The following is a 25,775-nucleotide window of genomic DNA, read 5'->3' on the forward strand; positions in this document are numbered from 1 at the left end:
TGCGTACCGCGGAGGCCGCAGAGCCCAAAGACAAAAAGTCTCTACAGTAGACTCCGTGGCTGCTCCGCAGTGTTCTGGGGTTTTTAGGCTGGCAGGTAGTAGCGATAGAAAGTGCACTAGCCCAAAAAAAAAAGTTCTGAAGTCAAAGAGCAGCAACAAACAAGAGAACCTCCTCTCTTGCAGACAAAAAGACTCTGCAGCAGACCCAACGACTTACTTCTGGTATCCTGGAACTCCAGGGGTCACTCCCATCTGTCCTCTTCAAAAGAGTTGTGTGTCAAACTAATAAAAAATAACATTATTTGCATCCAAGATTCATGGATGACACAAACATTTTAGATAAACGACTATGACTCTAGGTTTCAATTGGCAAAAAAATCTCTCTCAAATTATGGAGTCTATTTCTGTGGATATAGGAGTTTTGGCAGTGCTGGTGGAACTAACAACTAAACACCTTATACTAAATCTGTTGATCGTAAATATTTATTGGAACCCCCAGTATGATTTACCATCTACGATCAAGAAGGTGAACTCCCTTTTCTCGGATATGTCCAATAAATATAATGGTCTCCACTTTTTAGTAGTTGGTGACCTGAATGCCTTAATCCCGACAGGTGACAATCTGAATTTCACTCAGGAATCTGACCTTGGTATTCTGTCTATTGCTGAAGTAAAGGGAAAATATCCAATTGATGGAGGTCCGGATGGCGCAACCAGAAAATTTCTGCAGGGACATACATGGCACTCCTTTTTTTAACTGGGGCCTGTCCCATGCAAATCCTATTGTACCGCAACATAGAGATCCTCATGCCTGGTCCAATGGGATACATTTCTGTCTAAAAAATTGTTTGAAGCCTGTAAAATATTTAACCTGTCAGACACAAATCTCAGCGACCATAGACTGTTGGAAATCGAAATAGATATTAATATGGGCACAACTAAGGGAGATCAATTTACTGAGAATCTAACTGTGAACGCCAGCAAAAACAGAATGACATGGCATGACGGGAATGTGGCGAATTTAAACATGGTCTTTTTTGCTGACTGTAACCAATTGCAGTTAGTGGAAAGACGCCACGTATTCAGTTCTGCAAATTTTCCCGATTACATAGAAAGTGTGATCAGCAGCTCAATCAAAGTAAAAAAGGGGCTGCCATCAAGGAATAAACATCCCCATTATCTTGTCAATTTACATAAAAATCTATGTAACAAAGAGACTAGAAGAATTAGAATGCCATCTGCTGACTGGGTTGTGAAGTTTGTTAGAATCAGTAAAGAAAAATGTAAAATAAAAAACTGGATTAAAGCTCACAGATGCTCAATGCTACAAAAAGATAATGAGGCTATGTTGTGCGCACTTAAAGAAGGGTCTGCTCACCAATTTTGGAAGTTGCTAAATGACATTGAGACTCCTCAAATGACGATCCAAGCTAACTGTGTACCAGAGGAAGTATGGTTGGGTCATTTCGGGAATATGTATGCCTCCAAATATGAGCCTTCTGAGACAATAATATGGCAGACATTACAAATTAAAAAATCTAACCCATCAACAACTTTGGGTCCGAATGGCTTAGCTAATGTTATTTTCAAGGGTAATCCTGATATGTGGGCTAGGGCATTGTACTTGTTGTTCTCTGACATCATCATTACAAAACAAATTCCTAGCTCATGGAGAACATTTTATGTAATCCCGGGGTACAAGAATGGCGAGAGAAGTAATCCTAAAAACTATCGCCCTATAGCGATTATGGATGGCGATTCCAAGATTTTTCCGGGTTTGGTCCTGAATCTAGTGGAGGAATGGACAGAGCAACACTCTATTTTTTCAAATAAGCAATTCGGATTTAGCAAACACATGGGTACAGAATTGGGAGGTCTGATGTTTTCATTGTTACAAGAAAATGCTTGGAAAAAAATGCCTCACCAATTTACGTAGCTACTATAGATCTTTCGCAAGCATTTGACCGGGTAGATCGCGTCAATTTATGGTCAAAATTGCTTGCACTTGGAATGCCTTGGTCCATTTTGTCAATCATAATTAACCTCCATGAGGGCTCACTGATTCAGGTACGCCTGAATGGTGAAGGTAAACTGTCAGTCACAATCCCAACAAAGAACAGCTTCCAAGAAGGATGTATTTTTGGCCCAATCCTATTTAATCTTGTTGTATCTGATGTTGGGAAAGTATTAGACCCTGTATCATTTATCTCCCCGCAAATAGAGGGGGTGAAACTAAACTGGTGTGCCTATGCAGACAATTTTGTACTAAGTGACAAAACTCAAATTGGTCTACAGCGATTGATAAATGCTTTTAAAAATTACATCGAGCTAAATGGCTTAATTATAAATGAAAAGAAGTCTATGATACTAATATTGGGATCCAAAAAGAAAACCTTGTCATTCAATTGGTAATTAAATGATTATAAGTTGTCAACCAGAAACCTATTTAAGTATCTATGTTACCCAGTCTTTACTAAATTTACTAAACGTGCCTATATGAATGTATTGGAGGAAAGAACAGTCTTGCTTAAATCACAAATGGCAAGAGTTAACAAAAAGTATTGTAGATATTCACTGCAGCCGTTGCTTCGTTTTTATAAACTCAAAGCCATTCCTAAATTGAGTTATGGTCTTGAATTGTCTCCGTCTTGTATTCAGCATGGCTTCAGTAGTATGGAAGCGAAAATATGGAGAAGTCTAATATACTGTCTACCAAAATGCGTTCCGCTCTCGGCCCTCAGATACGAGTTGGTCTTTAGTCATTGACTAGTATTATTGAGTGGAAAAAAATAGCACTTTTAAGAAAATTGATGTTAGGAACAGGTAACAATCTATATGTGGTTTTAGGAACAAAACTGAGAGCAGGGAACACCAATTCCCACTTCCTATTATCAATGTATGAATGTTGTTGACTTTCACTGGATAAGATTGGTGTAGATATAGATCTTTTGATCACAAATCTAATGAAAGTCAAACCAAGATTGCAATACTTTGATTGGGGGGAAACTAATTTGAGTGTAAAAAGCTTGCAGCTGTACAGACATTTGGTTTTTGGAAGATTCTGGGTACCTTGGAACCATATCTTATAAAATTTCCAAAATTTCCGGACCGGAAGTGGATGATTCTGGTTATGCGATTCAGATTTGATGTACTGTTAACAGGGGAAATGTTGCAGATTCGAGATCAATCAGGGGGTGTTCATGTTCCTTGTCGCTTCTGTCAGAGTGCAACTGTAAAGGAAACTATCAGGCATTGACTCATTGACGACAAATTGCGTAGAATATTTTGGTAAATTTGTGAGTGATTCAGAGAGAGTGTTTCCAGAGATAATATGGTGGAATATGCTACATGGAAGGTCTGTCTCTTTTGAACTAGCAATAGTGTGCTTTCTGTCAAAAGTTTGTGGATTGATGACTATTGAATGACAATGTATAGTTGTGAACTTTGGATTTAATTCAATTTTAAATTGTAATAAATTGAAAAAAATATTTAATATTTTCTTTCAGGACAATTTTTTTAGATTATTATGTGAAATTGTAATTGGACTTGTAAACTTTTGTACTTTTTGTAAAGGTGTTCTTTCTAAAGCCAAATGCAAATAAAAAAATATATATATTAAGGGTTCACGGCCCTTTCTATGGATTCTGTTTTAAGCATTTGAAGAATCTTTTTCCTTTTGGAAGGTTTCTCACCAGAAACAGAAGAGTAAGGTGTCTGTATCTCTTTCTTTCCAGATGCCTATGGCTGCATGCGCTAATCATAGGTTTGGTTCACTTTCGGCAGCACGGGAAATGGAGGAGTCCTTTGCGCAGTTGTATCAGGAATTCAGGCACTTGCAAGCTGTATGTGCGAGGCAGGCAGAACTACTCCAGAAATTCACGGCCAGGACGTCATCAAGCCCCGGTAAGAGGAACATGGGTCAGCCCGACATACTATGCATAGAAGTCCCAAACGGCTAGCGAATCACTCCTGGACATTATGCGCCAACAGTGGTGTCTCATCCAATCAGCAGGTGCGGATCACTTGTGCACCTTTAGCAGTGTTTGGGGGTAGCGGTGAGGACACGCCGCAGCTACCCCATATGGGTCTGTTGAAATGTGCCTACACCACTGACCATTCATTGATCAGGTGACCTTTTCATTCCGCGTTGCACTTCTGAATGCCCCCCCCCACCAACATTTATCGCTCCCTGTTTCATTCTATTCTCTTTGGCTGCCTTTTACTGAAGCATTGCCAAAGCTGCTGTCTAGGTATCCAGAGAACTTTGATGAAGGGATAATCGATTTACCACCAAGTGGAGAGGCTACCTCAGACTGGCCCCATTGTGGAGGCCGTACCTAGCAAGGGCACTGTAGGGTGGGCCTCTCTGAACTCAACACTCCTAAGAGTGACAAGGTAGTAGAAAGAGGCCACTGGATGAAATCAAAGGGGAGTAAAAACAATCCAGAGAAACCTCACTGCCCTTTTCACATGCATGTAACAGAAGAACTTCATCAAGTATATTTAAGCATTCAAGCTAGGAGCTGAGCTTAGAACTCTGTGCCTGTATAGTGAACTCACCTCTCTTACTTGCATCATGTTGGGTGGTCTTGCTTGTGAAAAGTCGAGTTTAATCGTTTAAAGCTAGAGCTGTGGTAGCGCATTCTTAAAGTGTTAATTTATAAATGATGTAATAATCCACAGTCCATCATATCACCATCAGAATTGTCAAACCTGTCTATTTTGGATTTTCTAGAGATGACCATTTACAAGCCAATCCAGTGCACGGATACGGGTGACCATGAACAGAGTCAAGACCGCGCCTCTGCATCACAGCGGCAAGACCTCTCAAGTGACACTCTCTCACCACAGCCGAGGTTCCCTGGAGGGGAAAACAAGCATGAGGACTCCTCAGTCCCTCAGCGATTGGAAAAATACCACTTTCTGACACTCGAAAAGAAAGAGGACAATTCTGCCCAAAGCCTTTACCATCAGGATGTATCGTTGCCGCGCCCGTGTCATGACGTCAACCTCGGTCTGCTGCCAGAACGATCCACGAGTCCTGGCGCAGGTTCCAACCAGGACAAAGATGTCCCTGCTACAACAAACTTTCTTGAGCTCAGTGATCCTGCTGCATTTAATAGCTTTTCTGACCTTTATTGCGTGCCCCAATGTATACAGCCAGAGGTCCTTTCGGGGCGAGATGATCTACATACAAAACATACATTTGGTATAGGAACACGAGGACCCACCCAGGTATGGATGAGTATTGATTTAATGTATTTACATAGCTTGTAAAGCCACTTCAAGCAAACTATTCTATTATTCCATAAGTCCTCAACCTCTGCTCATTAGCACGTATCCCCAATATTAGATAACATCTACTAAATATCCATTCACATCTCTTCTCCCTACACCATGACTTATTACACAAGATCCCTTCATAACAAGCACCGCAGTTCGAGCCCACAACACATCCTACCAAGCCCTACCTGACTTCTCAAGACCACACCTGCAACATTATAAGGTACACCTCCTCCAACTAGACCATGCCTTATCACACAAGATCACACCATAGAAAGAGTTGACCATAATCCAAACCCACAACACATCCTACAAAACCATACCTCAATTACGTAGACCAAGCCTGCTCCATTATAAGTCACACCTTCTCCAACTAGACCATGCCTTATTCCACAAGATCACACTATGGAAAGAGTTGACCATAATCCTAACCTACAACACATCCTACAAAACCATACCTCAATTACAAAGACCACACTTGCTCCATTTGAGGTCACTCATCCTCCAACTAGACCATGCCTTATCCCACAAGATCACACTACAGTAAGAGTTCACTATAATCCTAACCCACAACACATCCTACCAAACCCTATCTGACGTCCCAAGACCACACCCGCAACATTATAAGTAACACATCCTCTAACGAGACATGCCTTATCTCACAAGATCACACCATAGAAAGAGTTACCATACCTCAATTACGTAGACCATGCCTGCTCCATTATAAGTCACACCTTCTCCAAGTAGACCAATGCCCTTTACCATGAGATCACACTACAGTAAGAGTTCATCATAATCCAAAGCTACAGCACATGCTACCAAACCATACCTCAGTTAAAGTTTATCTATAGGCATTTCCCACAGGAAGAAAACTTGCTCACCTCCTACTCATCCCCACCACTCATCTTCAATACACATACAAACGCAGATTAGTCTTATATTTAAACAGGAATGCTTTGAAACAATGTACAATTCCATTCCATTTTGCAGTCTGCACTGCGCTCTAAGTTGTTACATTGCATCAACATCAGAAGACAAAGGGCCTCATCTTGAGTTGGGGTAAGCGGTAAAATGCTGCAGTAAAGTTATTACCACCTCATTTACCGCTCCGGCGACTCCGCCCAATCTCGAATTGGACACAAAGTGGGAGTTTTACCTCCAGCTTTTTTCTGGAGGTAGAATGTTCCCCTTTCTGCCAGTTTTCGGTTCTATAAGCACAGCGCTAATTACGCCAGCGCTAATAGCACCAAGAAACCCCCATTGGGTCCAACTGACCCAATGGGAATGGGGATTTAGCCCCCTACCGCAACTCTGGATCTGGCGCAAATTGTACTGGGCCGAGTTGCGGTGACGCTAATAGCCTTGGGCGGGATCCTGGCCCAATTAGCGCCGGGATACAACCCAACCCCTGATGAGGCCCAAATTATTCGGCTGGAGGCAAATAGCCAGAAATATTTGGCCAGAGCCAAATATGTATTTTTCAGCCTGGATTAATCCAAATACTTACGCGAACCCGAACTTCGGTGCACTCCTCATTGTGTGAATGTCACTGAACTCATCCCATCTTCCATTTCTGTGTGGGTGACTCAAGAGCATGGCTGCAACAACTGCATTGCAAATTGCTTTTTGGTAGAATTCTCTTGACAGGCTTCTTTCCATAACTTGTGTTTTATTGGTAAAGTCTAGTTTCAGGCTGCAGCAACTGTGTTCCTCGATGGATGGCATCTTGGAATTGAAATCAGTGCCAGGTGAGGCTGCAGGATCCCAATTTCCTATCAGGTGAATGTTGCATGGCACCGGGCATTGCACCTGTCCTGTTGCTCTGTGTTTATCATGGAAGCCAAGCTATGGGGATGTTGTCTGACTATGTAAACCCATGTCAATCATACAGTTATTCAAATGGAGATGCAGGTATCGGCATAGGGGTGTGGCAGATAGCTCACCCTTCCCACATTGCCCAAAGATGAAAAATTATTCAAGCATCCTTTTGCTGCAGCTGCTGCTGCCAGCCGCCAGGCATATCAGGCTATCAATGTGTTTCTTTCTGATGATGATGTTCTGTGTTAAAAACGTAGAGGCATTTGTGTCCCGAATTGAACCCTTGCGTGCCTGTTGTGCTAGAATGCATTATCATGTGCTATTGTATGTAATTTGCTTGTTGACATTTTCAGTTACTGTCTCTGTTACTATTCTGTGTTGAAACACAGCATTTGAGTGTGCTTTTGTGGGGAGCAGCCACTGGATACCTCCAGGGTCAGATTGGCAAGAGCCATAGACAATCTTGAAGCCACATATAGCAAATCATAACAAGCATTGAAAAGGCATGACAAGATCAGTGGCAGCTGGTGAATTGCTTAATTGGAGGGCCAGAGCGACTGAGTAACCACCCCCGAGAACATTTTTGAATAATGGGTTAAAAAGGTGCATTATACAGCACATTTTCTGTGAAAAATTGGGTAAAAGGCCATACAGTTTGCAATTGATTTTGTATGGAAACTCCAATCCAAATCTGCAATAGCTGCAAGTCACGAACAGTGCACACAAGCATTTCCCAATACATTTCCAAGATGCCTTTGTCCACAATTTATGCCAGTATAAAAACATTTTAACACTGGCAGTTTCCCATGCATTTCCCTGCTGGCTGCACCAATATCTGCAGACTCATGTTTGCTTTGGTCATACTGCCATTAATGATACTATCAGACATGCTCAAGCTAGCTCTGCCAATATATGGCAGTATCCCTATGTATGAACGTACTCCTGTTGGCCTTGCCTGTAAAAATGCCATGCCACAATAAAATAAGATGTCCAAACTGGCTGCACAATGTAGGGCATTCTAGACACATAATAACACTTATCATGTTTGCTTTACCCTTGATGCCCTGTATATTAATGTCATGCCACACAATAAGAAATAGCTGGACTGACTGCACAAAGTCTAGCCACATACAAATAATTATCATGCTTGATTTATCGTATATGCCCAAAATAAACATCATGCCTCAGCAAAAAATCGGTAGACTGGATGCCCCAAAATGCCAGTCTAGCCACCTACTAACACTTAACATGCTTGCTTTATCATAGATGCTCATAAAGAAATTCCCCATAGTACGAAATGGCTACACTGGCTCCACAAAATGGCGTCTATGATAAAATGCAGTTGTTGTGGTGCCCACCCTGTCAATCTGACCTCCCCAACCCACCAAAATCAGTTCCCCTGCCCAGCAAAAACGCATGCACTCAAAAGTTGATTCGCACAACATTCACTTGCTTATTAACTCACTCATTCACATGTGCACCCATCATCATACACTCATTCATACAAACACATTACATTATCATGATTAATAAAAAAAAAATATTGCATGCAGCCATGGTCTGCACACTGTTCCCCTCCACCTCCTCCTAGAAACACCTCTGGCTCCCGTGCAGGACAAGCAGGAACCAGGAAGCAAAGAGTGCTTCCTGGTTCCTGCACATGCGTGCAGGAGCTGAAGCCTTTCTGATGCACCTCCTCAATCAGTTTGGAAATGTGGGGCAGTGCAGGAGCACCCCCTCACACATTCAGGTGTTCAGTTCCCCAGCCTGCATCCCCAATGGGCCTTGCAAGACTGGGTAAGCAAAACTCCCCCGACCTTTCCTGGTCCATTGGACATGCGCACTGGGGAACTAAACTGCCTTTGACAGTTCAAGCCAGCCCTGTACCACTCCCTCACCTGAGCTGCAAGCTGAAGGAGTGCTCAGTGTTTCCACTAGGTTGGCATGGCTCCACTATGAAGGGCAAGAGTTCGGACGGGTTGGCCCCACTCGTCAATTGTGGATGAGCCACCCCTTGACAAAGTTTGAAAGACATAACAAAGCATTAGAAGTCATTGCAAAGAAAAAACAAACAGCATAATAATCCAAAAATCTTGCCTTCTCCTCACAATCCTACCACTGGCTCCAGTAAATCAAGTTCTCTCTCTCTCTCTCTCTCTCTCTCTCTCTCTCTCTCTCTCTCTCTCTGTCTCCCTCTCTGTCTCTCTGTCTCTCTCTCTCTCTCTCTCTCTCTCTCCCTCTCTCTCTCTCTCTCTCTCTAGGAATAAATATCTGAGGCACCCATTTAACCTTCCTTAGAACAGCGGGTGAGAACACACTGTGTACTGCCTGCTGTTTCCAGGGTGAGAGCTGTCTCTACCTGCACTCTAACTTATTCAGGTGCAGTGATTAGTGGACCTCCTTGTGATTTTGCCTGTCAGGTAATGAAAAGTGCTTGTCAGGCAGAATGTCTATCCATAGTTCCCAGAAGTCTACCCCAATATCTCTTAAACCTCAAACCTATATCACACAGGATAAAAATGAATGACCCCTACTACCCACACACCACCGGCCCCCCTCACTCGATATTGGTCTAGATCCATAACTTGGGTTTAAGAGTGATACTGAAACTATGAAAGGAGCTTCTTAGAGAGCAGTTGTTGAGCTGAGGAGCTGATGATATGAGAAGTGTGATCTGATCTGTATTCCTCAAAGTGCCTCTTGGTAGAAAGGTGCTGCTGTGCCTGCAGGAAGGTGACTCAAAGTATGCTGTTGATTTAGGCCCACTCATGGTTACTCCCTGCTGCTTTATCCAGGGTTTGAATCAAGGCAGTGGGGCCATGATGAATTCACGGTGGGATTCCCCCATCGACCTTGTACATACCAGTAATGGTATGTGTAGTCATGGACTGGCAATTTGTCGTGCAGTGACATGCAATACTAAAATGCTGCCCTTACCTGACCAACATCCTCTGAAATGCACTTCCTTTTTGAAGATCACTCAAGGTGGAAATAGTAAACGGGAAATCTGGCAATTGCTAAGAATTGGGGTGAGGCAGGCTACTCTGCTGGATTATGATGTTGACACCTTTCCCGGGTTCTGAAAAGGCGCCATTAATGTATGTTCTCTGTCATTTGTTCAAATGTCACAGCGGGACGATAGGGACCAGATTAGTTTAGGTGTAGGCAAAAGAAATATCATGACACAGGTTTAGAAATTAATGGATTTAGTACTTATAAATCCCCTATTGATTATGAATTACTTCACTTTGCTTGAAGAAAATCTGTGATGTAATTAATTTGATCCTATACACCTAATATGTCCTCTGGCACACCACTAATTGTGTGCTCTGTATAGCCCAACACATACCATTCACCTGACATGGGCACTGGTCCTACTCTCCCTTGCCAGGATTATACCAACAAACGATTTGATTCTATCAATAATATATATATGATACAATGGCCCATGTGCAACCGATTGATGGATATAATAAGAACTCTTCTGCCTGGTTCCCTGATGCACTAATGGATATGAAATATTCCTTATTAAAAGCAGAAAGGAGGTTGAAGAAATGGCTTTCTGAGGACCGATTGATCTTACTTAAATCTGGACTCAAGAATTATACATTGGCCATTATTGAGAAAATGAAAAGCTAGCTACATGAATGGATTTTAAAGGCAGACAATGCTCTGAGAAAATTATTTCAAACTTTGAAATCTATATTGAGCCCTGTGGGAGACAATTACTATTTCGGAAAAGCATTGTACTGCTTAAATAGTTATTTATTTTCCAAGATCTCTGATATTCAAACAGATATCCTATCACAAAAAGCAGTTAAGAGCAATCAGAAGGTTCAACACTCTTGTCATAGTCAGTTATCTGACTTACCCGAATGCCAGGCTAATCATTTATTTGAATTTCGGTCTATTACTCTAGAAAAAATTAAGGTATTGTAAAAAACTAAAACCAACGGTTTGTTCCAAGGATCCTTTGCCAGCTCTTACAACAAGATGTTTCTCAGATTGTATAGCAAAATCCATCACTCTACTCACCAATAAATCTTTGTCGGAAGCTCTGGTTCCATCTCAAATGAAGCAGCAATTATTTCACCCTCGCCAAATAAAATACCTTCTTTGCACCCTTTCATTTTAAACAACTATCAACCGGGGGCTGACTTGGCTTGGTATGCAAAGAATCTGGAAGAAACGTTGTCAGTTTAGTTGCAATAATTTGTTGAATCCAATGTTCTGCTTATTCCTCTTGAGTCAGGTTTTCACCCCAGACATGGCACATAGATGGCTTTAGTTACACTCTGGGATAATATTCTAGAACAACCAGATGATGGTGGTTATACTATGTTGGTAATCTTGGACTTGCCTGCTGCGTTCGACACAGCGGAGTATAATATTCCTATTCTCCATCTCGGAAACCATGGTCACATTACTAGATACGCTTCCAAGTGGTTTCAATCTTTTTTTAACAGCCAAGACCCAACTGGTCGATCTTGGACCATATCTGTCCTCCAAAAAATCTCTATCTTGCAGAGTTCCCCAAGGTTCTTATGTCCCAACTTATGTTGTATATCTAGATGTGAGACCACTTAATGACACCTTTGAAAAATAGAATATTGGCTATCATGTGTATGCAGATTATAGGCAAGTATGTAGTAAACTCAATGATTAGAACTCAGGAATGTATGTCTTGATAAATTGCTTGGAGGAAGTGGAAAGCAGGACGTTAGACAATGCACTGCAGCTTATTCCAAATAAGTCTGAGGTCATCCTTTTGGCCCTAAGCCAAATTTTGAGAAGCCAGACAAACTCTACCCGCCTCCAATTTTACTGGATATCCCTATGAGCTATGCAAGCAAAGTAAAAATCCTTGGTTTTTATTGGCAGTAAGATCTTATTTTGGAAGAGCAAATTAAACAATTGGTAAAATACGCCTATAAATTGTGGTTGCTATGAAGAGCATCTTCTTTTATTTCTAGAATGTATTTCTCCAGTGTGGTCTTTCTCTTATGAATTCAAAAATCAACTATTGTAATTTATTATGAGTAGGCATCTCTGCCTACAAGATTCAGCAAATGCAATTAGTACAGACTCTGGCAGTCCATTTAATTGTCTGATTCCCTCATTGCGAGTCAATATCCTTGTTTTGTCGATCTCTTCACTGGCTGCCTTTACAAATCCGCTTTAATTTCTAGATTCTTTGCCTAGTATGTAAATATCTTCATGGTCTGGCCCTTCTTATCTTCAAAGCAAAATCCACCGGTATAGAACACTGCAAACATAATGTTCTAAAAATAATATTCTTTTAGTGACTCCTGTATCAAAGTTTATCTAAAGAGGCGACCAAGGTTTTACATAGCACCCCAAGATCATGGAATTCTCTTCCACAAGACATGTGTGACATGGACAACTTTCTTCAATCCCATAAAGCAATCAAGTTTTGGCTGTTTGACTAATTTGTGTTTTGATTAAGAGCAGTCTTACAATGTTTTGCGCAGTTGATTCTGTCAGTGGCACGTTAGAAGTCCTAATTAAAAGTACCATTAACAATTCAATGGCAAACAATTATTCTGATATTACCTACTATATCATTTGTGTTGTTAATGCCAAATGTGTGAATACATATATTCAATGTATTCAATCAGTTTAGTACTATATCACAAACATCCGTCTTTAATATATATGCATGTATATCTATATCTATTTATCTATCCATCTATTTATATCTATATGTATATGTATGTTACATTATCAATAAAACATCCAAAAAGTACCATAAATCTTGAGTGCCTTAGGAATGCCTATACAGCATGAAAAAATGCACCAAGATCCATACACCATAGATCCACATATCATGATAAACCATTCAGAATATCTGTACAACATTAATACATACTCCAAAACTGTAATAAAATATGTAATACACTCAATCTCAATGCTTGATCAGTCATACAGATAGTAATTCATACTGTCTCTAAGTAAAGCCAGAAAGTCAAAAAGTGCCAGGTGTCTTTGAAAACACCAAAAAACATGCATCAATGTGCCATGGTTTGTACAATGTGAATCCAAACCAAAGAATTATCTTTTCAAACTATGTAAAAAAACTGATATAATAATCCTAATTTCATTATTTAATTAGTCCTACAGATAGTCATGTATATGGTCTGTGAATAAACCCAGCATGCACATGTTTCTGTCCTTTCTTCGCTTAAAATGCCTTGACATTCTTCAGGGTTCTTGTATATCACGCATAGTGGTTCTAACTGGAGCTCTAATCTTAAAGCCTGATCTTTTTACACATCTTCCAATTTACAGATATTTATTCAGAAGTTGTAAGTATCATGAAAGCTGTGGGGAGTAACAGAGTACTACATCAGTTTCTAAAATGTATATATAGTATATTAATCTTGGTTTGAGACCAAAATGTCATGATACCTCAAAGGATCAAGGTCTCGTTTGTATGTAGAAGTATCCATCATTGGAGAGTATTTTTAAGGGTGATCCTCAGATCCTAAAAAAGATCAAAAATGGACAGGAGACTATGATATAAATGCTATGGACTTTTTTTCCTCAAATAATTATTTACAGCTCCATCTTTATTCTTTTTAAAATGACCCATCCTCTTCATATTTAAATATGTCCATTATTTGTTCTTCACTGTTTTGAATTGCCCGTTGTACCTCAAACCTCAACATCATAATATATATATATAGTACATTTTATATATATATATATATATATATATATATATATATATATATAGAAGAGTAAGGAGGAGAGAGGAGGAAGAACCGCACTCTCCGTGGACCCAATAAAATCAATCAATCCAAAAGGGAAAGAAGGAAGCGCAGCTCACAAGAGGTAGTTAGGAAATTCATTTAATGGAAACAGCACAAAATGTGCAAAACAAAAGGCTGGGGAAACAGCAAAACAAACAGAGGCAGGACGCATATATATATTTCTTTTTAGTCAAACAAAATCCAAGGTTTGATACCTTGTATTTGGCAAACTGAAAATATTATGCTGGGATGGAAATTATGCTGTGATAAAGAAATATATGTTAGCTGTTTGTATACATACTTTTCTTTCCCTGGGGTTTTAGAAGACAACCTGCCAATTGTTGGTGTTCTACTTGAAAGGCGATGATTCTTATGTGTCGCAAGACTACACACTAGTGAAATGGGTTAAACTACACAGATACTGGGATTTGTAGTTAAATAACTAAACACTTATATTACAGCGATTGCTTGGTTAAATAGCAACCCCTCATACAGTTCTCATTTCAGGAATTATAGATCTTAGTGTAAATGTACTTGCCCGTTCATTTGCACTTATGTCTTGACATGGATGTACAGTCAAACCGAGCCTGCTTCCAATGTTAATAATGACGGGAGATGACTCACAAAACTCACAGATAACTCAAGTGACAGTCATATTAAAGTATACTGATGTTGACAAATAAATGTTAAAGGACTCAGTGATCATATTATAGTACATTTATAAATAGTAATTATATATGTCGTAATTCTTTAACTCCCTTACAAATTTAGTTCAAGCTGAGTCCATGTATCAAATTTATACTCTACAAAAAACCTTTGTTATCATTATACAGTCTGTCACATGAATTTTTTTAAGAAAGAAAAACATGGTTTTGTCCGAGGGTCTTCTACCTCTACCGTTTACTAACAAATTTAACTATCAAATGCATTTCTACCGGCCTATGCACCCTCTCCCTGATCCTCTGGAAGCCAGACTTCTCACCCAGAATGGACACAGCAAATTTTAGCGGATGGTCCAAAGGTGGCCTTCGGATCCTCTCACAGCTCTATGACAATGGCGCCCCACTCCGCTTCGAAGAATGAAAAACTCGCTTCCAGCTGACGGAAACCTAAAGATTTACATATGCCCAGGTCAGGCACTGGATCTCACAGCCATCGGTCCAACAGGGGGCCACGAGGGTCCTCCACCCTCTAGAGCATGCCATGCAGGAGGGCCCCCATTAGGCTGATTTTTTCATTGAACAGAAGTGCCGTAATCTTCCAATTCAGAAGGCAGATACACTGGCTTCAAGTTTCTCAGAGGATCCTTTTTAAAGTACTCTATCCAGTGTTTAAGTGCATCCATGAGATGGCACCAGCCAATCTGGGTGTTAAAATCCAGCTATACCGCCCCAGAGATAATTGTGCTCCTTAGATCAGCGTCTTTTGCAAATCCCTAGGGTCAGAACGACCACATGGGGTGAGCGGTGGTTTTCCGTCCTTGGTTCCTGAATGAGGAATGATCTCCTGCTGAATCTTCGACTTCTTGAATCCTGAACAATCTTTAGAAAAAATGTAAAACATTTCTGTTTCCCTAGTGCAGCTCATTACTGTCAGCTCGAACCCCTGTGACACTGCAACAAACTATGTAAGAACATCTCTGCCCCTAGATGCATTCGTGCCTGGTCCCCTCATGGGTATGCGCTATACAAATTCCAAAATCAAATCAATCACAATTCTGAAGGCATTAATACTTACACAAGTGTATCATAATGTTTTGTTGATAAAGGTTTGGACAATTACCTGAACTTGTGTCTGAAATTTGTCTGATTGTAATCTCTCTTTTAACCAGTTGTAAATAGTCAATGTAGTACAGTATGTATCACCTTGCACCTAAGATTACATTCTCCAGTTTCACGGTTTCATTCAATACTACCCTATCACTATTTGGTCTGAAGATCTTCTTTTGTTCCACTTCCATTAAGTGTTCTATTTTTCACTACACCATTAACTGGTACTTGTTGTAAAACCACCCATCAGAATTATCCAGGTTTGTGTTCGTTCTCCATGCAATGTTTTACCATCAGTGTTGTAGTTATTTTATAATACAGTTTCTGTGTTCTTTCATCCTCGTCTTCACAGAACTGTCTGTGTTTTCCGTGTACCTGGACCCACATGGACATATAATCATGTACACTTCCATCTTAGTTGGTCTACACCATAACGTACCTTTTGTTTCCTCAGACATAAATCAGCCTCATTAGTTGTAATGGTCTCTCTGCACATAATACAGTGGCCACATGGGTAGTTGTCTTTTACATCAGGGAATCCCCATACGTTTGTATGTGTCAGGGTTCTTATTCCTTTCTTTTCCAAATCATGGTTTATGATTCTATCTCATACACTGATACAATTTCTGAAAGCAAAAATAGGTTCTGCAAATCCAGATTTACCACTATTTATGATTTTCCGTGTATTCATAATGCAGTTCTTGATCTTATATGAAACCTTTGTACTCACACACTATCTCATTTTTCTTTTCATCTGTAGGTTCCAACAGAGTCAGTCTGTTATTCACACAGTGGAAAGGTGCTCAGCCAATATGGAGGCTGGAACAACGGGTGAGAACACACTGTGCACTGCCTGCTGTTTCCAGCCACCCAAGGCCCTTCTCCAGGTGGCGCCATCTTGATTGTGGGAGACAACAGGGAGCCTCTCCTTGTTGCCTCCCCATTTTCCCACCCCCCAAAATGAAAACATATCCTTATCCAAACCTCATCTCAACCTCCCTTACATGCTAGACTGGGACTTTGTGCCCTGGTACACGCACTCCTCCCACCCTTGGCAGCCCCCATAAAAATGGAAAAGGGACTAAGTCTCTTTTTCCTATGTCGTGGCCATTTTCTTTTTATGGAAAATTGGGCTCACACAATACTTACACAGTCCATCTCCAGTAAGAAAGAAAATTAAACCATTTGCACCCCGGATGAACCCTGGAGTGCAAATGGCTATCACCCCCTTCTCCGGGAGGCACATGGCCCGTAACAGCCCTCATAGAAGCCTTCGTTTCACTCTTGTTTGCCTAGATTCAGGCTGTCGTGCCGTTACCACCCATGTTCGCCCATAGACATATTTACAACAAGGCCGACTGATTGCCAGAGAAGCTGCGTTTTATCGCAGTTTATTTTCAATTTATTGGTTGTCATTTTTTTAATATAAAGTCAAATTTGTTTGTGTCGAGTCTGGCTGATCAACAACACTGTGAGTAATCTGGGGCAGCTACAGTCCTTCGACTCTGACAGCTAAAGGCCTTGATAGCCAAACTTGTATATATGCTTGATATTTGCAAAACCATTATTGTTTGGATGACTTTATTTACATTTCAAAAAAAGAAAATACGTACCAAACTCACTGTGCTTTAGGTATTTAGTGATTCAGTCATGCAACTCCCACAGACATATATGCCGGATAAAAAGCTCTTTGGTCATTCTTATCTTCACAAAAATCTCTTTGATATGCAAAACAGACAATACCTAATTGGTTTTATTGGTGCCACTGCACATTATTTTTGGAGTTCTTTCTAATCAATACACACATACACTGCATTAAGCAATCTCTTTTATATTCAAATACAAGACATGCATTTTTTAAACTGCAGCAAAAATACGGGGTTTCCATCCAGGAAAGTAAAGGTTACAAAACGATGCATCATTTTACAATATTAAATGCATGAATATGCTTAAATCAAGCACAGAGTTCTGCATTGGCACTAAAATGATGTTCAGAAGCAAGCACTCATTTCCCTCTCTATAGCCCCACATTTCAGAGGTCTGTGGCCGCCCAAAAGGTGCAGGCATGAAATAGATCATAGAGAAGTTAAAATGGTGAAGAGTAGATCTGAATGCGCACGTGGATCAAGGAACCTGTGAAAGGATACCCAAAGCCATAGAAGGATGAGAACAAAAGCAGTCTATAAAGGTACAAGCTGTTTCACTGCTGTAAAGGTGAGCCGTAAAGATATCCATTCAGCCATCTTTACAGAATCTGCTCTGTGCAAAGCAGACAAATGGCATCCCTGCTGGGTTTTTCATGTGTCTTTGATGACATTCTGCTGTACGCTCAGTACAACCAGGAGATCAAACTGCAAAGCGTGTCACACAAAGTATAACTGTGATAATTATATGTAATCTTTACATTAATTATATTTTAAATAAAAGGTAGGACTTTTACTGTGAAAAAGTTCTTCAAACGACAGCAATTCCCACTACACCCACACATCTCAAAATGTTCCTATGTATTACACAGCCAACCAACTCTGAAGTGTTAACAAACATTTGAAATTACCTTAAACGCAAGCTGGCAAGACCCATAGCCTAAACCACACCCACCAAGGTAATATTGTGCTGGAACGCCTGATCCATTGCTCAATTGTACCCTGGAAGTGTTGGGTATTTTGAACAATTGCACAAACAGCAAATATCAGAAACTTGTATTGTTGGGTACTGCGCCAAGGCAAATGAGATTGTTGGTCCGAAAATAAAAAGAAACTATTTTTTATTAAGTTACAAAATGATTAAGATGAGTTCCTAGTCAAGCCAACATTAACCTGCTGGTGGCACATGCTAATGTTTCACCCAATTAAGGGCTTTGTCAAGGCCAAGAAGTCACAATGACTTTTAAAAACCTTCAATTGTATCTCTCAAGACCCCTGTTCGTAATCACAGGTGGTGGTGGTTTAGTAGCATACAGTGCATTATTTCTTCAAATGGTCACATGCATCCTTAAGTCACAATTTATAACTTGCTGTGCCAGTTATTGTTCCACTTTAGCATAGCATTGCATAGCTTCATACACGTTTAAATATACATTTACAGAAGAGCTGTTGCTCTAAGAAGGTTTCCTATTGGAGAGAAAAGCAGGAATGGAGGTAGAAAGGAACGAAGAGGAGGTTTTAGGTTAATACAAAGAGAGTTCACTCATAGTGCTATCGTGACCCGGCAATTACCCGATAATGTAGGGCCCAGTACTTATCGTCTCGTGATTATTTCCTTAATAAGTTGATCCTGTGTTATTCATGGGCTATACACGAAAGAAGGGTCCTGCTTGTGGGAGTATTATTCGGTTGCACACTCATTCATGGTGCAAAGTTAAGTCAAGAGAAAACGCATCCTGTCAGCGTGTTATTCACTGTCAGGTAGTGTGAGGCTGTGACAAAGAAGTGTAGTGCAAACATTCAAAGTAAGTTGTAGTTCATTTTACTAGTAGTTAGCATATATATTATTACAAAACATATGACAAAACTGGAAACTTTAGGTTGTTACATTCTGTCCAAACGGGAACATACAGAAAAAAACATTACATCATTTACCCATGTCAGGCAAAGTTTCCTAGATACATGGGTGTTCAAGCCACATTCATCCTAGCATTACTTCATGCTTGGTATTGCTGTGGCTATAAAAGTGTTGAAAGAATGAAGGAACAGAGTGTCCCCATAGGTTAGAGTCCTTTAGGTGTGCATTATTCAGTCTCTAATTTTTAGGGACACCATGCGGGAGTATAGTTTTTCCAGGGGATTTTTTCTCTCCTCCTATAAAGACCTTAGGGTGGTCTATTCTAGCCAGGCTTTGGGGTGACCTTGTATTGAGTCGACGTCAAGATTGTCAATCTAATGCCCTTATAAAAGGGTAGAACTAGTCCAAAGCAGATCAAAGTCCTACTGGAGTTCTTAGACGTTTCGGCAAATGTCATGGACAAGCCTTCATCTGGAGCCAAGGCGGTGATCCCCTGCAAAAAGCAGAGGGGACCGTGAGATGGGTGACAGAAAAGTACACAAAGATAAGTTGTAGATAGTGTAACTGACTGTATACAAAAGTTTGCAAAACATAATTGACACAGACTATAAACATAGTTGGTTGCAGGAACACACTTCCAAATGAGAACACTGACCTTGACAGGGATAGCAACAAAGGGGGTTGCCTTGCTGGCTTTGTAGGGGAGTGGAGGGTAGAGAGCCTGTGCTTAGAAGGGCAGGTCCGTCTTATACACCATCCAATAAGTTGAAACTGGGGCACTGCAAGGTGTTGTAAAAAACACACACAGAGGGAAGCCTCCTTAGAAAATGTCCTGAGAGCACCTGGTATTGGTCATCTTAGTTAAAAAAGCGAGACTGGTAATGAACACAGTTCATAACAATATGGATAAAAGGCTCTATGAGAGCTGGGTACCTTAATGTGAGATTAGGCAGTTCCTGACTGGCTGGAATCAGGTCAGTCTCAGTATCCCAGAAAGAGCACCAAAGCAGGAGTGTGCTACTAAAATAAAGAGAAGGAAAGTGGTGCTTACTAAAATGTAGAGAGAGCACTATGTAGTGTTGATTACCTAAGTCTAGATTGCATTGAGGACTGAACATGAGCCTCCACTCACCAGAAACAGGGAATTGCAGATGTAGACATCCATCTGCTTGTGTTCGCTGTGCAGCTCTGCCGGTCGGGAACTGCTGGAACCTGATAGCAGTAGCCGGCAGAGCTGCACAAAAGGGGAGTAGCGCGCCGTTTCGGCCTGTGTTATTCATGTGCAGGTTAACTGCTGTGCAGTTATAGCATGTTTTTTTTCTGTCGTTGTGTCTGTTACGATCATCACCAGACATTCCATCTCGGTGTCCTCGGACACTTGACAAAATCCTTGTGCCTACAAGCTTGTGTACAGTGTAGACATGTTTCACCATAGCACATAAAGTGGCCCTTGATTTATTTGTGCCACAATGAATGCTTCGTTGTAAGATGTCTATCTTTCCTATCTCTATGGCATGCTGTTCAGGATGTTTGTCAGGCACAGACCAGACCCATTGAACATAGATGTGGGATGTGTCATTGACGTTTATTCTCAGCTGCCACAGTGATTTTTCCGTTCTGTTTTGTGTACATTGTGGTTTGAATGTAACATGTTTAGTGACGCAGCAAGTGGCAGCTTGCATGGTTTTTATTCTCAAGCTCTCCAGTCTGTAGTATGTAGTACCCGCACTCTTGCCTCCCTGACTTGCAGAGGTGAGGAGAAAGATGTCTGCGTGTGCAGTAAGGCTTTCCTTAGTGTCAGCTAGGGTATGGAGGTATGGGTGAGTTGCATGGGTTTCCAGGTTTGAAATGAGGGCCCTTTGTGGCTGGATCTGGTGTCAGCTATACAACCACTTAATTGCAAAAGCAAGAGAAAAGCAGGCATTTCCTGAGGAAGAGGCACCGAGTCAAACATTGGAGTTTCACACTACCTGTCCTCTGTGAATCATGTACATACAGGGGAGGGTGCACTACCATTGGCCATGTTTGGTCGTCGGTTGTGTTGCAGGTGGGTGGGCGGGGGCGCTTGGGCTCATTCACCGTTTTAAGTACATGTCAGATCATTTGAAAACTTCCAATTTGCACGGGAGCCGAGGGCCTTTGGTGATCAAGTATAGTTTGGGAATTTCGTGTTAGCCCATTTAGGTCTTGTGCTGCCTGTGCCCCAGAGCTGGAACTTCAAAGCGCTTAGAAGCACTGACAGATAGGCATGTTGCAGAAGGTCAAGTAATTTGCAGGGTGGCTACAAAATATTGGAATGAAGGAGCCATAGTGGTTAATTGGAACACACATTATTTTGCGGTCACACAATTTTAAATCTACTCTTATCTAATATTTATGAACCTATTTAAACCACAAGTATTATTTTTACATTTTGAATTAACATCTTTATTCACAGTACATGGGAGGACTCAGGAATAGCATTGCTGTGATTAACGTTTTTTCTTATTTAAAAACGCAACACAGATTACAGGTGTTTGCCAGTTGGTGTTTAGATCATTTAGTTCCCCGTGCTGGCACATGAACCTGAATCTGGGACAGTTAGTGTAATTTCTGGAATCTCATTTCAGAGTGGCAGGTGAAACATGAGCGCTTGAAGCTGGAAGTACACTTCGCTGTAAACATAAGGGGGGAGGAGAAGGACTCAGTTTGTGCACTCTTTCATACCGAGAAATGGCGTGTGCCAATACAGCTCTTCTGGAAACAGAGAATCTGACGTCATTTCAGTAAACACGGACCCAGAGCTTCAATATTGAATGTCTGGTGGCGGGCACCATGTCCTGCCTCTGACTGATCAAAGCCATGGTCATTTCAAGCTGCCATCACAAAGAGCCCTTGAAGCTGGCACTAACCGGTGTCAACCTTCAGTTTTAGCATAGCGTCTCATATAACCCCCTGCATTTCTTTATATCTACTACTTCTGATAATTTGGGGGTTTGTATACAGCGCTGATTCCCCCAGCTCCTTTGCACACCTGCACCCCTTATCGCATCCTCCTTTAAAACTTTGCACTCTCCTCCTTGAACCCTGGTGCCTATAAATGCAAAATGCAAAGAACAGCAGGAAACGCCAAAACTATTGGCATTGCCAATGCTCGTTTGGCGAACCGCCTCCTTTCCTCTTTCCCTGGCTTGCTGTTTCTTTGCCAGGAAATAAGGGGATAGTGTAGGGAGTTTTCCATTGTCACCTTGGCCACTCTAAAAGTCTTATCACAGGACTACGAAGATCTGATCACATGCATCTTCTTGCCCCTCCACTGTTGTACCCCTTCAAGCAGGCATCATGTTCAAGACTGCCTGCATCACCTACAAAGCAGTCACAGCCAAAACACCATTCTAGCTGGCTCAGAAACTCATCTCCAGAGGCCAGTGCACCACCAAAAACAAAAACCGGCAGGCTATACTCAAGAACAGCAAGAGGGAAAAACAGGAACCGGACTCCTTCCTGCTGTGCATTCTGCCTCTGGAACAAGTTACCAAAGCAGATACCACTGCCCCCCTCAGTGCTGCACTCTAGGAAGGCCCTGAAGAGCCAACCCTTCAAAGGACATCATGCTGATCACTGATCACTCCACTCAACCCTTTCTCCCCCTCTGGAGTTCCCCGCTTTCCTAGCAACCCCTACTCTCCTCTATTACTCCTGCATCCTACTGTGTGCCCTGGGTGGTCCCTTTTCAACTGAGCTCTGTTGCTTGGCAGCAAGGTTTGCGCTATATACATTACATACCTACATTGATGGTATCACCTCTCTGCCATGTTCGCTATGAATTACGTTTATTGTCGCCCAGGTGCGTTAAGATTAATATCCTTAATATCCCCGCTGCTGAATGATTTTGGGCAGGGGAGAGGGGGCATGGCCAATGGGGTTTCCTCGCTGAATGAGGGAGGTGATATGACTGGTATGTAGAGGGTTTTTCTCTTCATGTCCGATTGTTGCTTTGCATATCTTGGTCTTGGCCCTCAAAGGGCAGGGAAAATGCTCCCATTGAAATCGGTGTCGGTGTCACCAGTAAGATTGGAATTCACAGGGCCTGGGTTCTCCAAAGGTCTAACTGAGCCTGAGAAGATCTCTCCAGGCCCTCAGGTTGTCTGGACTTGTAACCCTCAATAAAAGGGAAGGGCTCCCGTGAACCACTATGAAGCTTTCCAGCCCCCCTAACTGTCAACCATTTATGACCCCAATGTTCTGTTTAGTGGTGGAGAAAGAGGGCTCTGGTCGAGTGCCCAGGCCCTTACACTATCACAGTTCTAAAAAAACAATTTTACTTGAAATTATACTTAGTTTTATATCTACACAAACTCATGTCAGATTCCGTTGAACATGTTGCGTTACTCTAGGTGCTCACACCTTGAATTATTATTAGTTCTTGGCTGTCCACACATGCATAATGGTCCGTAAATGAGAGGCCCACTTATATATAAATGTCTTCATAGCTTCTTCATTTAGTCTGTATAGGTAATTTTTTTTTTCGTTTACACTGATAAACACAGAATTCAAAGGGCAGTTCTGCCTTCCTTTGCCTCTGAGATAGTTCTAGCTGGTTTACTTTCTTCATTAATATGGCAATAACCGCCTGAAGTTACAGGGGCATTACCTTAACGCGGTAATGGCCCAGCGGAGAGTTGGTTATTGTCATTAGTATTCCGGGGTTTGCAGTCTCGGGATACTAGTTTTCCGTAGTTTGCAGCCCAGGAATACTAATGTTCTGACGAAAACTTTTCAGGCAGCATTTCTTTTGCCATTTAAAAAGGTGTCGCAGCAGTACAGGTTAGTTCTAGGAACATTAGTACGGAGCAACAGGGCACCATTTTGGGCATACCTGCTCCGTACTAATGAATGGGAGGAAAATAAACATAAAAAATGGCCACCTTGGAAAAGAGAGAAGGGACTACGTGCGGTCCTCTCTCCCTTTCAATGGTCACCTGAAGAAAAAAAAGAAAAAAAAGAGTGTACCCGGCACTTGATGCTCTCAAGTGCCTTCACGGGATTACACTGTGGCATGGCTCTGAAACAAATCCTGTGGATTCTCGCCGCCGGGTACTATTGGTGATTAAACTATTAATTTCTTATTTCTATTTCCATTTCTTCTCTTGACCAAGTGTGAGCTGTTTCCCTCATTTTAATATACATTTTTATTATTTGTTTTCCCTCGTCGGCTACAGTATATGCCCGTCGCTCACGAATACAGCATAGTCTTGAAATCAAGACTACTAGTATCATGGTGCACACAGTGTTTTGATACAAAGGCCTGTGTGTGTGTGTGTGTGTGTGTGTGTGTGTGTGTGTGTGTGTGTGTGTGTGTGTTACTGTGTGTATATGTGAATCTTGGGTTTCGAATGATTTTACTCTTATTGTAATGACAATGTTTCCTCTAAAATATTGATATGCTGCTTTTTTATCTCAAACGTTTTCTAGACTTCTTGGAGCCCGCAATGCATTTTGGAAGATTGCGCCCTGATTCATGGCGGAAGGTTGAATTCAGACTCATTGGGACTTATCTCTCAAACCTGTGATTTCTGTCAGGCTGTTTTCCCAGCTGGAGCAGCAACCAAAGGGGAATACCTCCGGCACCTCACGGCACACATTGAATGATGCTCGCCTCATGCTACAGAATGAGTTGGCTCCCAGTGCCCAAATCGAACACCTCACCCCGAGTGACCAAGTTCAGCATCTCACTCTCGAGTGACCAAGTCCAACATCTAACCTCTGAGTGACCAAGTTCAACACCTCACCCCGAGTGACCAAGTCCAGCCTCTAACCTCTGAGTGACCAAGTTCAACACATCACCCCAAGTGACCAAGTCCAGCCTCTCACCCTCGAGTGACCAAGTCCAACATCTCATCTCCGAGTGACCAAATCCAACATCTCACCCTCGAGTGTCCAAGTCTAACATCTCACCCTTGAGTGACCAAGTCTAACATCTCACCCTCGAGTGACCAAGTCCAGCATCTCATCTCTGAATGACCAAGCACAACATCTCACCCGCGATTGTCCAAGTCCAACATCTCGCTTCTGAATGCCAAGTCCAACATCCCACCATCGAGTGTCCTAGTCCAACATCTCGCTTCCGAGTGCCAAGTCCAACATCTCACCTCTGCTGAAGGATGCAGACAAGCTTTTAACTTCCATGCGCATGTGAAGCTAGTTTTGCAGGTGTTTTGCGAGGATTGATTCTTAACTTGCCAATATGAATATGAAATCTTAGCGTAGCCTTTCCCTTCTGATGTAGACTGTTGGAAGACGGGCGCTGATTTCTACTCTGTTGTTAGTACATGATTATAATAACGATTAACCATAAGTATATAATTGATCACTTAACATTATGAGGTGCAATTAATAAAGTGTGGCAGTGCAATGGAAAGGAACATGTATGATTGCTCTGCCTTTCTATGGCCTAAATAAGGGGTGGTCTTCCCTGCTTACCACAATTTGGGCACCTTGCAGGATCGCCACCTAAGCTGCTCTTAAACGAGAATTACGAGGTCATATTGTACTGTATTCTTTACAGCTTTAACTACAGAGAAAGATGTGAACCTGTTTTGCTTTATCTTGGCCACCTGTGGAGATCTTGTACTTACGTTCTCCGGACCCT

General features: G+C 41.6%; 1 protein-coding gene across 5 annotated transcripts in view; it reads left to right on the forward strand.

Annotated features, from left to right (window-relative positions):
- Nucleotides 1-25,548, forward strand: part of LOC138582269 (uncharacterized) — a 239,628-nt gene extending 214,080 nt beyond the window's left edge. For 4 of the 5 annotated variants that reach the window (XM_069653402.1, XM_069653400.1, XM_069653403.1 and 1 more), the window contains 3 exons: nt 3,735-3,903; nt 4,736-5,235; nt 24,599-25,548. In XM_069653402.1, the coding sequence (XP_069509503.1) occupies nt 3,735-3,903; nt 4,736-5,235; nt 24,599-24,775 (846 nt within the window). In that variant the 3' untranslated portion in view covers nt 24,776-25,548. Of the gene's footprint in view, nt 1-3,734; nt 3,904-4,735; nt 5,236-16,403; nt 16,475-24,598 lie in introns of all 5 variants that reach the window. The other variant, XM_069653404.1, reaches the window with a different exon arrangement.
- The last annotated feature ends 227 nt before the right edge of the window (nt 25,549-25,775 follow it).

Source organism: Ambystoma mexicanum, chromosome 3q (assembly GCF_040938575.1).
Source record: "Ambystoma mexicanum isolate Mex_15411 chromosome 3q, UKY_AmexF1_1, whole genome shotgun sequence".
In the NCBI taxonomy this organism is placed as follows: Eukaryota; Metazoa; Chordata; class Amphibia; order Caudata; family Ambystomatidae; genus Ambystoma; species Ambystoma mexicanum.